The following is a 15326-nucleotide window of genomic DNA, read 5'->3' on the forward strand; positions in this document are numbered from 1 at the left end:
AGTTCACAACTGAGCGGCAGCCTGTGTTGCGACTGGCGGTGGCATTTTCGAAAATCAGCTTTAAGCACCAATAAATTCAAATTAAAGGTAATTTCACGAAGTTAACTTTACATTCATACTTTAAATGTATCATGTATTATGCTGGTTTATTATTTTGTTCCGTTTATTGTCAGTAATCGTTACCTTCTTTTCTGAGTTTAAAACGGTCATAACTCCGTAACCGTCCAAAATCGGACACATGTTTATATGAACTTTTTTGATCACAAAGACCTAGGAAATCACCTCCTGCAGTTATGCCCTAAAGTCGTGAAACACCCTATATCTATCTCTCTCTATGTGTGTGTGTGTGTGTGTGTGTGTGTGTGTGCGTGCGTGTGTGTGTGTGTGTGTGTGTGTGGAAAAAAATCAATTATGAAATGAGAGCTTTTTCCCATACCTGTACCATAATTAGTGACCTCTAAGTAGCTGTGACATTTTCCATGATTTATGCTTGGTAGTCTATGAAGGTACCACTAACCCACACACTTATCTCTCCCTTGTCTCAGAGAAGAAAGCCCATATTCCAGACTCTGCCCTCTGCAAATTTTAGCATGTGGAAAATGTCTATCATGTGATGTAATCTAAACTTCCCCTTTGATTCAATACTTTGTATATGGTACATTATGCTGCTGAGTAGAAAACACTGTTCACTGTTGTACCCCAAGCATTTCCGTGGGAATGCGTTTGTTTACAAAGGCATTACCCAGTAACAGCTGCATATACTTGCTTATTAAAAACCTGTTGCCTGGTAGCAAATGTTGTTTCATTCTTTATGTCAAGGTTGTTACTCAGTAACTGGTTGACATGCTACATTGCTCTCTCCTTAAGGCTATTCTTCCTGAATAGCCTACAGGCATACCCCCATTTCTTCCCTTCCCAGGGCTGTGCTTGTGACTATAATCAGTCTCACCTTTCTCCTTGTGGCTCAGCTTTCATGATGAGTACTCTCCAACTGCTCCCACTCCCTCCTTAAGGCCTCTCAGCACAAGTAGTTTCCACATAGAGTGCCAATCGATTCAGGTCTATCACCATCATACTCCTTTTCCACTCAGTGCAGGCATAAGATCTGAAAATGATCAGTACTCATACATCCATGGCCCTTAAGCTGTTGTTAATGGTCTCCTCTTTCATTTCAGAGGGGGCCTACAGGTCTACATGCTACAATACATATTAGTTCCTGCCTATATAAGATTTACTGTCTTCTGAGCTGTCAGATTTTTTTATTGTGGTTGGGTTATGGCACAATGTAGTCTGGTAGGTGGTTACTAGCATTTCAGAGGAGCATGCTGTCTCTCCTATAAAGGCTTCAACCTTGAAGATGGGTACAGTATGTTCCTTTGACATGTTGGTACCCCCCTCAACGTAGTGATGTAACCAAGAAAACCACTTATGCTTGTATGTTTTGGTTCTTTGTTAATCAGTATGTTAATTCTGAATTTCAGCACTCTCATCATTCTTCTGGCAACTCCACTGCATCAGTACTACAGACAGGACAAGTTGGAATGCCATCACCTACTCTTCACAAACAGTCTGATGACAAATGGCATGGTGCACTTTGTGCCAACTTTGTACATGAATACAAACAATATCTCCAAACACTGGGCTTTATCCCCATCCAGACAGAGCCAGCATCACCGAGAAAAGGGTGGGTACAAACGGAATGTTGTTTTATGTCCATCTTAAACCTTTTGGTGTCCGATGGCCAGTCAAATGGCCAGCAAGGGATCTACTGAAAGTTCAACTGGCAGATCAGTCAGCCATTTTTCTTATACTAGTAATTTCCATCTTTTCTATTCATTCTATTCATTGTAACAGACACAGTGAAGCTTCTACTCACATCTGAGTATGATAAATTGTAGATGATTTATGATCAAAGTTATACTGATTTTTTCCAAAATTGTGTCAGAGGTACTATTTAGTGTTCCTAGTAATCTTGCTTCTCTCACTTTGATGCTCTGTTGGACATTTAAGATTTTATGTGTGTGTGTGTGTGTGTGTGTGTGTGTGCGTGCGTGCGTGCGTGCGTGCGTGCATGGGTGGGTGTGTGCGCATGTGCATGTCAAGATGGATTATGAGCCAGTAGGTCAAGTTTTAGATGAAAGTGGCAGTCCATAAAAAAGTGATTTGTGGATAATGTCGATGACTGTGATTACATAATACCAAACCCTCCAAAACAAAGGAAACATGCTAACATATTCCTGTACATCATTTTCCACCAATTTATAGTATTTCCAGTTTATCAGCAGCAAAATAGTACATAATCTTTTATCTTTTCCATATGTACAAACAATCCCTTTTGTTTCTCTTTGTACCTATGATGCTTATATTTTTGCATTATTTTCTATGCATTTAAAAAATATCTCTGTTGTTGATATGAGCCTCTCTTAATCAGTATTTAATTATTCTGTATAATACTAGTACTTTTTTCTTGCTGCTCGTTTTACCACATTCCTTTATGCATATCACATTAACTTAACTTACATTACTAATTCATTGCCCATGCTTAAGAGACATGGACTTGGTAGCGGATACAGCTCTCCTAGAACATTCAAATCACTTGTCACCACTCTAATTTTTTTATGTTACATCAGTACCAGTTATATTATTAATCAATTCATAGCATGGCCACAACACAAATATCTGAGTTTCGGTGTGGTGTATCTCACATGTTAGAGCACACCCACACAGTAATTCTCCTAGCTGCCACTAGCATAGCTACCCATCATCCTTCCTCCTGCAGGTGCCATTACAGTAAGGTAGAGTAGTTGAATTTGTGATCGTGTTTCAGCTTATGTATCCAAAATCGTTCACATGAAAATCTGTTGCACTGCATAGGAAGACCAGTGCAAGAGCTAAAGAGAAAAGTACTGTTTTGTCTTTGTACTGGACTTCTGTAAGTGTTTCTTTTATGCAGCCATCAGGTTCATGTAACCAGAACATGAACCTGACATGTAAGGAGCAGGTACATAGGAGAAGCCTGATCATGACAGCTTTAACAGTAATGTGTACAAATATTTCTGTTAATTGTGGTTTTATATGATGCAGGTTGAAGGGTGGAAGTGTAAAGGTTCCAGTAAGGGATGGAGAGGACAGTTCCAGCAGAAGAAAGCAACCAGACAAGGATAACAATGTGTGCTACCTTCAGAAGTCTCTACTTGGAGGCATTCTTTTGTTTGAAATATTACTCTGTGAGCCTTTTTTCCATGCCAAACTTCATGCATTAGAACGCTCAAGACTGCAGTCAAAGTCATCCAGTAATGTGTTATCTCAGGTATGTGAAACACCATGTGCCATTATGCAAATTGTTTTCAATTACAATGGCCCATGAGATTTTGACAGGAAATTTGTATGTGAATCCACGATTCATATCCACAGAATCATATTGTTTTTGGTTGAAGTATAAAATAACCTTCAAAATTTCTTATGATACAAAGACCCAATATGTATTATTTAATCAGAATGTTCACATATTTGACATATGAACACTCAAAGTTCATCTTTTATTTGTGTATTAAAAATATATGCAGTTGTAAATGTGTTCATATTGCTGATAATATTTTGCACTCAGTGTTTAAAGCCAGATTGTACAGTTCTTTTTTGTAATGTACCATAGCTCTGTATTGTTGTATCTTTATTGTCCATATTAATTAAATAGAATTTTAAAATTCCCAACCTGTAACTTAAACTCTGTCTTGAACATCAGACTGATACTTTGAGCCCAGTGTAACATTTTTTTAATTATTTTTACACAGTAAGTCCAGGACAGTGAACACTAACATGTAACTCAGCAACACAGGAATCTGGGAAACCTTAGGAAGTTCACTTTGGATTTTGGCACACTGTTTGATCCTGTGCCAGAAATTAGTGAAGAGTGAAGTGTGTACCTTTCAGTTCTGCAAATTCTCTTAAACCACAGTGCCTTCCAATTTCACATTTGGTAGCATCTGTCCATTCACTAGCAGTTACAGTTTCAGTCTTTTTAGTTAGGTTGAAAACTCTGCTTATTTCCTCGGTGGTAGCACAACTTCTGCCTAGTTTAGGACCTTTGAAACATCTCGACATCACCTTCAAAGCATACAGGTACATGTTTATAGAGTTGACCAAATACAGTACCCACAGTTTTGTCAGTTGAATATTTCTTGTGAATAGCAGTGCTGTAGTGAAAAGACACTTTAGTAAATGAACACCATATTCTGCCCAACATGGAAACCTGAAATATTTTGACTTGCATCAAACTGGACTCCAGAAATATATTCACCACAGTTAACAGGTTCCAGCGAAGAATATATAAATATTATTGATTCATACTATGAGACTGTGAGTAAGTGGATTTAATTAAATGGGTTTTTATATTAAGTTTTATTTCTGTAGATGTGCTATAATATGTATCTGAAAAGGAACTACTGTTACAGAACTGTTATACATAATGAAAAATTCATGTGCATATGGCAGACTACTATCAGTAATATGTGCATAAAATTATTTTTGTTACCGAATAATTTGTTTATGTATGTAAGCACTGTGATGGCTATGATGAGCATTATATAATATGATAGCTCAGTCGGTATAGCAAAGGCCTACAGTTTTGACAGCCTAGGTTCAATTCCTAGGTGTGCAAATTTTTTCTCTTCTCCACAGCATCCAGACCAACTCTGGGGCACACTCAGCCTCCTATCCAATAGATACTGGGGGCTCTTTCCCCAGGGGTAAAGCAGCAGGACCATGAAACTGACCACTTGACTTCATCTGGTGCTGAAGTCAAACATGGAGCTATACCTCCACTCCCCCATATGTCTTCATGGCATAGTACTTAACTAATTAAACACAGGAACAACTTTACCTTTCTTTTTATGGTTTGTTGCTGCTGTTGCTGTTTGTGTTTTAATTTAGATGAGATTAGTTTGTATCAGTTGTTTTGTTCTGCTGTGGCCTGTCCTTTGAGGGGAGGAGTGGTGTATATTATTGTGCAGAATATCCCAACCCTCTTCCTTGGCCTGGATTAGTAGCAATGGGTGAATCTCTAAGAGGAGGGTTGCTTTTAGACAATTACTTATGTCACTCTTCACCAAGGAAGCCATGTATTTCTAAAATAGTCATATCTGTGCCAGTAATTGAGCACTTTAGGGTATGAAGATAAGTATATTATTTCCTATATACAGGTGATTCACGAAGTTTTACCCCGGCTTGTGGTTATTTCCTGCAAAATTTCCTTATAAACTTGTGGTCGATTTTCAGTAGTTACAGAGTAACAATGGATTTTTGAAATGCATCATTGTGAATGCAGCGCTATGCCCCCCCCCACTGGGCAACCATGCATTCCAGTCAGCTGTGTCAGCAGATAACGCAGACTGGCTGGAATGTTACACATAGGTAGGCAGAGTGTTCCAGTCGTAAATAGGATGTTGTGTTGGTGACTGTGAAGTTAAGATGCTGTACACATTTTCCACTGAGGAATACGCCGATATGGTGTTTGTTTTGGGTATATGTGATGGAAATATATGAGCTGCTGCTGCTGAATATGACCAGTGTTATCCTAATTGCAGGATTCCGAATCCTAAATCCATTAGCAGTACATTCAACACATTAAAATAAACTGGTTTTCTCCCCAGCGTTCATATACAATATGAACGAAATCCTCAGCATGAATTGTGCGAAGAAGAAAACATTCTCGATGCTGAGCGGCTCGGTGTTTCTCAGTCCATGGTGTGGAGGACTCTTCATGAGAACGGGCTGCATCCGTATCATTTACAGCAAGTACAACACCTACAACCGGGAGACCGTGCTCTCCGTCTACAGTTCTGCAGCTGGTTAAATGGAAATCAGCAGTTGTACCGCTTGATAATGTTCTGTGATGAGGCACAGTTTACACGGGACGGGGCCAACAACAGTCACAACTTACATGTTTGGGCAGACAATATGGAATCAAATTTTCAACACTGATTCAGTGTCAAAATCTGGTGTGGTGTTCTGTATGATCAGCTAATCGGGCCGTTCATTTTATTGAATTTGGGGCGGGATGAAGGACATTGTGTACCAGGGAAAGGTACAAACACGTGAAGCATTGCTTGAACATATTCTGGACATGGCGATGACAATAAGGAACAAACGTGTGGAACTGCGAAATGCTGTGAGCGCAATTCATATGCGTGCGATGTGTTGTGTTGACATGCAGGGAGAAATTTTTGAAAATCTTATGTAAATCCAGTCGTCTTCCAAAGCACTACAGTTGAAAGGAAACTGATTGATAGGAGGGTGTGATATGCAACCATTTGTATGTTTACAGAATGGGATGCTGAAAATAATGTAATTTTGTAACATAAAATCGATGAAAAATGTTGCGCAATGCAAAATTAAGAAATTTAAAAAAAAATGGTTTTAGAATGCTTCTTTCCTAAAACATTAACGATTTAAAAAGTGTTTGTATTGTATTTCTAATTTGTTTTGACTGAAATTCGAAGAAGAAAAGATTTTTCGCCAGTTTTCAAATTACTGTATCTCTTTAATTATGAGTTGGATACCATTAGTATATTAACATTTTTTGTTCCAAATTACCTCAGGAATGCCCTCCCTAAGTGGGGGTATAACTTCGTGAATCACCCTGTATACTAGAAGGAAAGCTGATACATTCAAGATAGATCACGGAATGAATTTAGAATGAACTATGTAATCCATATCAAACCCTACTTTCCAGGTGTATCAAATAAAATTACAAGGTAACACAAAAATATCATCACATACCCAAAAGTTATAAAAAATACTGCACCTAAGAATCAACCTAATAGGAATCTGAGCCAGATCAAGACCCTTAAGACACAAGACAGTATGTTCAGTAGCTTCAGACTGATGAACAAAGGACTCGTCATGGCACTAAGTGGCATTGAGTCTGATGACTACCCTCCCCACAAGAAAATGACCTGAAGTCAACAAGCAGTAAGAATATATACTTTCCTGAAAGGTCAGTAGTGAACCACTGACCAACACCCAAAATCTGGGGCTTCCCATAGGTTCTCATTTTGCACCCTAACATTCTGACAAAATATGGTATATGTTCTGCTGTAAAGCTTAAGTAATTTAAAGTGTAGCAAAGCTTTCAATCTATGTACCCTGCAGTCACCCCATCCTTACAAACTCTCAGACCACCTGCACTCATACCATTGGCATGGAGCTGTACTGGTGCTGGGAGAAATCATGTCACACCTACAGAAGGGTGAGCTCCTAATGTATCCCAGCAGAAATGAGTCTCTCCTAAGTGCTAGCATAGCAGTATTTGTATTGACTCTGTAATTGACCTCCAGGCTGTTGAACTCACTTTTTAATAAATAAAGAATTTAGTAGAATTGTTGCTGTCATAAATATCACAAACTGGCATTGTAATTGACTTTTATTGTACAGGGTCTGTAAATTGGTGCCAAAACGTTAATTGTAATGTACTTTGTCTATGTTTGCAGTTTACATTGAGCTTCCTGGATGAATGTGACAAGATTAAAATCCTCATGCACCTGCATTCATTTACATATGACTATCACCTTCGTAGTATCCATAGCTATGTGTCTGGACACCAAGCTATTTTGAAGCAAGGCTATAATCTCACCCATTTCCTTGATGACTTTCTGAAGTATTACTCGAAGGCACCAAACTTTGCAAGAAACCTAGTGCATGCAGGTAATATTTTGAATAGTTACATTTGAGACTATTTACTAACATAATTTCACTCATGATTGCCTTTAGGCAGCTACTTATGTCACTGTTCACCAAGTAAGCCATGTATTTCTAAAATAGTTTTCACTGTTGCTACAGAGTATGGTTTTTCAGCAGCAGATTTTGTTTATCTGACAAGTGACAGCAGACAAAAATGAAGTGGAGTTGAGGTTCTCACAACAGAGAATGTGAATACAATTATTATGTTTCTGGACATTATCCATCATCCTGTTTTATTTAAAACACAACATTTCTGATACTGGGTTCTACCTCCATCTTCAGGTAAAACCTACTCAGTTTGGCCTAATCAATAGAGCTACTCCCTATCTCCAGACACCTGCACCAACACAAGGTAGGGTAGATGAACCAAGCACAGCACAAACCATCTGCAAGAGTTAAGGCAGAACATCAAAGAGCCCCACACATAAGAGGCCTAGCACCAGAATACTATCAGAATAGAAGTCATAACTGGAGAGATAAATTCTCTGTATGGTACCAACATAAACCACACTAATTTTTGTACCATACAGGGAATTTATCTCTCCAGTGATGACTTCTATTTTGATAGTATTCTGGTGCTAGGCCTCTTATGTATCGAGCTTTTTAATGTTTTAAAGTTTTGCCTTAACTCTTGCAGATGGTTTTTGCTGTGCTTGGTTTGTATACCCTCTCTAGTGTTGGTGCAGGTGTCTGGAGATGGGGATTAGCTCTATCGATTCAGCCCAACTAAGTAAGTTTTACCTGAAGACAGAATCCATTCTCCAAGACATTATTAATAGCTAATGTGATGAAAATCTTTGTAAAAGTACCAGCTAGAATAGAGTTCTTTAAAAACAAAGTTCCAGACACACCTTTTCACCCAAACTCCAGTAACTACATGTGTGGGCAGTCCGGTTGGATGCCATTGTGTACTATTGAAAAATATTTTAAATTCTTTATTCTATGGTAAATAAACTTGAAACAGACTCTGCTTCCTCTGTTGCAATATTGAAAGACATATTTAATGCCTCAAATGAACTGAAGGTGCTAAAATCTGACTTGGCTTATATTCATACAAATTTTCTGCTGGAAACAGTAAATGACATCAGTGGCATTTAAGAGAAGCTTCACAAATTCAGTAGCTTTGAAGCTGATGCAGTAGAGCAGAAATTCCATTCATCTTTCACTAATAATAAAGGTTTTAAAGTCACATATGAAATTTAGAGGGGAAATACCTAATTGATTCCAAGGGCCTAAAATACTTTAACTTTTTTTTTTTTGCTAGTGGGGTGGGACTAAGTCCCTTGTACTGCAGCCACTTCTGGCCTAGTATACTAGCCCCAGATGATAGATGAGGGTGAGATTGTGGAGCAATTGGTGGAATTAAGATTGGCAGGGGAAACCGAAGCACTCGGAGAAAACCTGCCCCAGTGCCACTTCGTCCACCACAAATGCCACTTGACCAGACGCAGGATCAAACCCGAGCCGCCGCGGTGGGAAACCAGCGACTAACCGCTTGAGCTATGGCGTGGCCTACTTTAATGTTAGTAACACTGTGTTGGGGCATGCAGTAGCATAGTTTGTTGAGTCACTGTGCTACAAGCTGGAAGGTCGTAGGTTCAAGTCCCGATGAGGTCATTGGATTTTTTTCAGTTGACCTAATCCTTCCAGCCTCGTATGGCCCTGGGGTTGACTCAGCCTCTAACAGAAATGAGTACCAGGAATATTCTTGGAATATTCTTGTGGGTAAAGGATGGCCGGCACCTAGGGCTGACAACCTTACCACAGTCTGTGAGCCAATTGTCTAGAAAATGTGGGAGCCTCAACATCTCACATCCCTATGGGCCTCCTCATCCTGTTACAGGGACACCTTTACATTAGTTTTTAGTTTTTACACTCTTTGTTACAAGTATGCATTACTGATATCATGAAATGTGGACTGTACATTTCCTCAACACAAATCACTCTTTCATGGTAACTGAAATAGAGTAATAATATGTGACTCGGAGATGATTTTTTTCATAGTGGAGGAAGGGAAGAAGAAAGAACTACAATTAAATTGTTGCACTTAAGACGGAGTTTGTCTCATATACACATAATAAATGTTTACTAATTTGTTAACACCTATAAATCCATTTTCTGCTGATGAACCAGTAATGATCATAATATAAAAACACCTTCAGTCATTGCATCAGGTGCAGTATCCATATCACACTTGCATAGAAAACTGGTTATGTAGGAAATGGAACAGCAGAGAGATTGCAGTTCATGAAATGCAGGCACCTGTTAGAGAACATACAAGTTGCTATCAGAAAATTCCTGGACTAGGTCAAAACAGAAATGTTGACTTAACTTACTCAATTTTGGTTGCTATCTCCTTCAAAATAGTTCCTTGGAAACATATTCTCCCCCATGTTTCAAAAGCACCATGGAAGTAATTTTCCTTAATGCTGTTGAGTACCGTTTGTAATTCCCTTTGGATGTCAGACACTGTTTCAAAATGTCATTCAGTTTAATTTTCAATTTGGGAAACAAAGCAAAAGCAGGAGGCTAAGTCCAGTGAGTAGGGAGGATGGTGAACTATAACCTTGTTGTTGTTAGTCACGAACTCTGTAGTTGTAAGGGAAGTGTGAGCAGGTGCATTGTCATAATGAAGGAGCAGTGTGGTGCATATTAACATTTTCTGTTAAGATCTCCTGACAAACTCCAAAACTGATCCCAGCAGTGTCTGAGAGCTCATGGATTGTTTGGCAGCAGTCTTCGTCGATAAGTTCCCAAATTTTTCAACATTTTCTGTCGTTTTGCTGGTGCTTAGTAGCCCAGAACGTTTGTCATCTTCAACTGACACTCGATTGGCCTTGAAATATGAATGCCATTCAAAAACCACTGTCTGGCTTAAATAATGTTCCCCAAAAGCCTCATGAAGCATTTCAAGGGTTTCAGTAGAAGATTTACTGAGCTTCATGCAAAACTTGTTGCAGACACATTGCTCAGTTTTGCCATCCATTGCAGACAAAATGAAACATGAAGTTGAAAAATCACTTGTGTAAAAACAATGCGTGTTCATTGCATGGTGTCATGTGGCAGACTGACACAATAGGCTTTCGGAAGTGTGACCTTGGCCTCCCCTCTCATCTTCCACCAATGCAGTTACAACATTAATAGTCCAGGAATTTTCCACTACCATCTTGTACATCATCCCAAGGTCTCTGAAACAATTTTTGTCCTGCAGTTCTTTCCTACCAGTAGTCAGTATGGGTTCAGTAGCTGAGAAGAAGCTCTGACATATATTGTCCACTATCTGTTTCCAGTGTTTCTTCTTACAAAGTCTTGATCATATGGAATGTCACCCATATACACATAAGTTAACCCACATTTGTCTAGTGCAGGGAAGTCTTCTTCAGTTCTGTTAAGAGTGTGACACATGTGACTTAACATTCTCGTGCTCTAGTCAGATTCTTCATGACAATTATCAAAGTATATCACCCCATTTTAACTTTTCTTATTAAGATAAGACTAGTAAAGTAATTGTAATAGTTTTCATATAGTGATAACATAATTTATATCGTTTATTCAGGATTTATCTTTACCCTACGTCTAACTTTTAAATGCATTGTAGATTTGCCATCCCTTTAGTCTGCACATTAACTTATGTTGCTTGTTCATGCATTTTGTTTCAAACTTCCATACACCTCATGAAGTAGGCAACAATAGCCTTAGAAGCTAAGATGCTTATAAAGTTACATACTTACTAGTCTAACTCTAGAATACTAATAGTGCTCCATAGATCTTAAAAGATAATAATACAGCTAACCAGAACTAATGTACATAATGAGAGCCTCAGGAAAGTTCTGAGTCTTTGATACAATTTATGAAAATGCTGATGCATTTGTCTGTAGATGTGTTAATGGTGCATGATGTGACAACACCTGCCCGGCAGCTGTTCAGCTACCTCCTGAGCCACGGGAAGGTCTATAACATGGAGGTCTTTCGCATGGCTCCTGTCCCTGTTGCAGCATTGAATGATTCTGATTATGGAAAATATGATGCTGACTCTGATGTAATTGTTAATTATTACTTATTTTATATTTAATAACATTTCTTCAAGTTTAAAATTGAAGACAGAAGTTGCACAACTAATACTAATTCTGAGTTTGGAGGTACTTGGGAAGAAGTTTTTAAAATATTAGCAGAGCATTTGCATACTGAGGTAGCAAAAATTAGTGGAACCCCATATTTGAACCAGATACTTCCCAAATATCAATCAGGAATCATGACCCCAATGCCATACATGGTAAATCTGTGGTATAACATGATTCACAATGAGTAAAATCCTGTTTTGTAAATAACTGAAGAGTACTGTCTTCTGGGATGTTATGCCATGTAGTCCAGTAGAAGTTTACTGATGTGTTTGAGGTCCCTTCTGCCACAGCTATTGGGCGAAAGAGCAAGCAGAGCAAAAATATATGCCATAACATCCCAGAAGATGGTACTTTTCTTAGTCACTGCCATGTGAACCAGATCTTGCATAATAAATAATCAGATTTATATGTTCTAGTTGTCTGCAAATTCTTTATTACTGTGTAGTGTTTTTAACACTCTGTTTTGTATTTGGAAGATTTCTGATTTTAACATTTTATGTACATGCCACAGTGAACACTGTAATTTACTTCCTGATCACAGCATACAGGTTGTTAATTTATTTGTAGTTTATTGAATGATTCTGTCAGTAACACAGACTGTATGGCATCAAATGATTGGTTGACAGTGAATGAATTGGAAAAGATGGGGAAGGAAGCAGTCATGCCCTAATTTAAGGTAGCACTGTAATTACCTAGAAGGACTGAGAAAAGCACAAAATACCTCAGTCACGATTGTTGATGTCCTGGCCTAGATTGAGACCAGGCACTTCCAAGATACAAGTTGCAGAATCATCACCACTTGAGTCAACTTGTTCAGTCATACAGGTTGCAGTGAATTCCCTGGATGCATAGTTTAATGTGTGCCACTTGTTCTTTCACTCCATAATGAATCAAGAACGCCAGCATTTTAGCCAGGAACTGCCAACTGATAGATATTTCAATTAGGGTAATCTTAAACTTTTGCCTTCTCCATGTTTGTAAATACATCTTGCTTTAGTCCTGTGAGCATGGATACCCTAGAGTGGCCTAATATAGCGTTGTGTGATGATGAAATGGTTACAGAAGTTTATGCTGGACATTATCTGATATTTCAGATGATGGAGATGGCAGTCATTCACAACTAATGACAATGTAATTTTCAATATAAATGACCTAAGTAAAATATTAGCAGATGCCACAGAATTGTGATGAGTAATTCTGAAAGTGAATGAGACTTACGGTCTGTCAGCGACTCCAGTTTTCATCGTTTCGGCAGAAGTTCTTGCTGGTAATGTATATAATTGTTGCTACCAAAACAAAATGAAGTATGAAGAAGTGCTTTTGGAACTTTATTCGGCCAGAGAAATTATAAAGTTATTACAAGAAGAAAGAAACACTAAAACAGACTCAGTTACGCATGATTTAAACCAGGGCTCGGAATATAATCATTCCGGTTTCAAACCTGATAACTGGACAAATGTATCAAACAGCAGAAGAAATAGAAGCAATAAACAACATAAACATGTTATCCAGCCAATACCAACAATTACAAATCGCTTTGCTTCCCTACCTAACCTCAATGAGAATAATGCTGGAGTAGATATTTCTGAGGATACGACCAGAAGAATTGGGGTAAAGAAGCAGAAGGTACAACAATCCACTCAAGGAAAAATGATGGATCCTTCAAAATCATCGAGTACAACCACGGCATGTAAGGACACATTGGATAAACATAATAAAAAGGTTGGAAATAAAAGAAATCATAAGATAGTAATTATAGGTGATAGTCACTCAAGAGGCTTGGCAAAAGAAGTGAAGCACCAATTGGACAAGAACTTTGAAGTAATTGGTTTCGTCAAACCTGGTGCAGGAACTGAGAAAATAGTGAAATCAGGAATGAGTGACATAGCAAAGTTAACAAAAAGTGATGTGGTTGTGTTCTGTGGTGGCTCCTATGAAGTAAATAAGAATATGGCTAAAATAGCTTTAAATCAGATCATAAGCTTTGTAGAAACAAACAATCACACAAATTTCATAATATTAAGTGCTCCCCATAGACATGATCTGGTGGACTTCTCTTGTGTTAATAATGAAATCAAATCCTTCAATAGGAAGTTAAAGAAACAAGTAAAAATTAGCAAGTATACTATGGTCCTCGAAATTAATCCCACCAGGGAACTATTTACTAAACATGGTTTGCATCTAAATGGGAAAGGAAAAGAAATGATTGCAAAACAAATAGTAGCCCAACTGCCCAATATTTTGGGGAAAAAAGATGATGGTGTAATTAGTCTGGGATGGAAAAATGGTCAAATAAAGGGAGAATCTATTGATGCATTGGGAAACAGAACTCAATCCCCAGAAAAAAGAAATAGTAATTTCATCCATGAGGAAACAATAATTTCTGAAGTAACTCCTCCTAGGACATCAAATAGGCGGAAAAAAGTTCCTGTGATTAGGAATAATGATTTTTTATGGTAAACAACGTTCACAATACCTCACATATAAAATTTAAACCCCAGATAGGGCATAATAATTTAGAACTTAATAAAGCAGACGACAATATAATGATATACCATCAAAATATTAGGGGACTGAGAAACAAAAGAACTGAAATGTTAAACTCACTACTCCCGGAACTCCCTCATATTTTATGCATAACGGAACACCATTTAAGGGAATTTGAACTGGAAAGCTCACCAATAGAACATTATAAGTTAGGAGCAAAATTCTGTAGAGAAAAATTAAAAGATGGTGGAACATGCATTTTTATTCATGAATTTATAAGTTTTATAACTATTAATTTACAAGAATTTTGCAAGGAACAAGACATTGAAGTTTGTGCCATAAAAATTAACTTATCAACTTCTATCATCTGTGTTATATCTATCTATAGGTCTCCTGATGGGAATTTCCAGTGGTTTTTGAAGATGATTGAAAATATTCTGAATAATCTATATAATGTAAATATAAATTTTATTATATGTGGGGACCTCAATATAAACTACCTAGATAACAACTGTAAAAAAAAGCAGCAATTTGATACCTTACTGTCTACATTTAATTTAACCAGTGCTGTAAATTTTCCAACTAGAGTGCAAAATGAAGTAGCAACGGCCATTGACAATATTTTTTTAGATGTGTCTAAAAACAATAATTATAATGTATATCCCCATATTAACGGCCTATCGGACCATGACGCCCAAATTATTAAGTTTAAAAATCTTAATATACAAGGATTAAATAATACCACCCAAATCATAAGGAATTTCAATAAACACTCTATAGCTAATTTTAAGCTCAAACTGAGCTTTGAGATGTGGGAAGATATTTTTGAAGCAACTGACGTAAATATAATGTTTAATAATTTTCTCAATACCTATCTTAGGATTTTCTACTCCAGTTTTACGAGAAGAAAAATAAAGAGCAAACCAAATATTCATAAATGGTTAACTACAGGAATACGTATTTCATGTAGAAACAAAAGAA

General features: G+C 37.6%; 1 protein-coding gene across 1 annotated transcript in view; it reads left to right on the plus strand.

Annotated features, from left to right (window-relative positions):
* LOC111866165 (KICSTOR complex protein SZT2) overlaps window positions 1–11776 on the plus strand; it is a gene marked incomplete at its 3' end in the record, with an annotated part of 183834 nt that extends 172058 nt beyond the window's left edge. Inside the window, 4 exon segments of the mRNA XM_033752148.1 lie at window positions 1482–1684; window positions 3085–3310; window positions 7488–7701; window positions 11616–11776. Of these exon segments, the coding sequence (XP_033608039.1) occupies window positions 1482–1684; window positions 3085–3310; window positions 7488–7701; window positions 11616–11776 (804 nt within the window).
* Between the last annotated feature and the right edge of the window lie 3550 nt (window positions 11777–15326).

The sequence above is a fragment of the Cryptotermes secundus genome, unplaced genomic scaffold, assembly GCF_002891405.2.
Source record: "Cryptotermes secundus unplaced genomic scaffold, Csec_1.0 scaffold599, whole genome shotgun sequence".
Lineage (NCBI taxonomy): Eukaryota > Metazoa > Arthropoda > Insecta > Blattodea > Kalotermitidae > Cryptotermes > Cryptotermes secundus.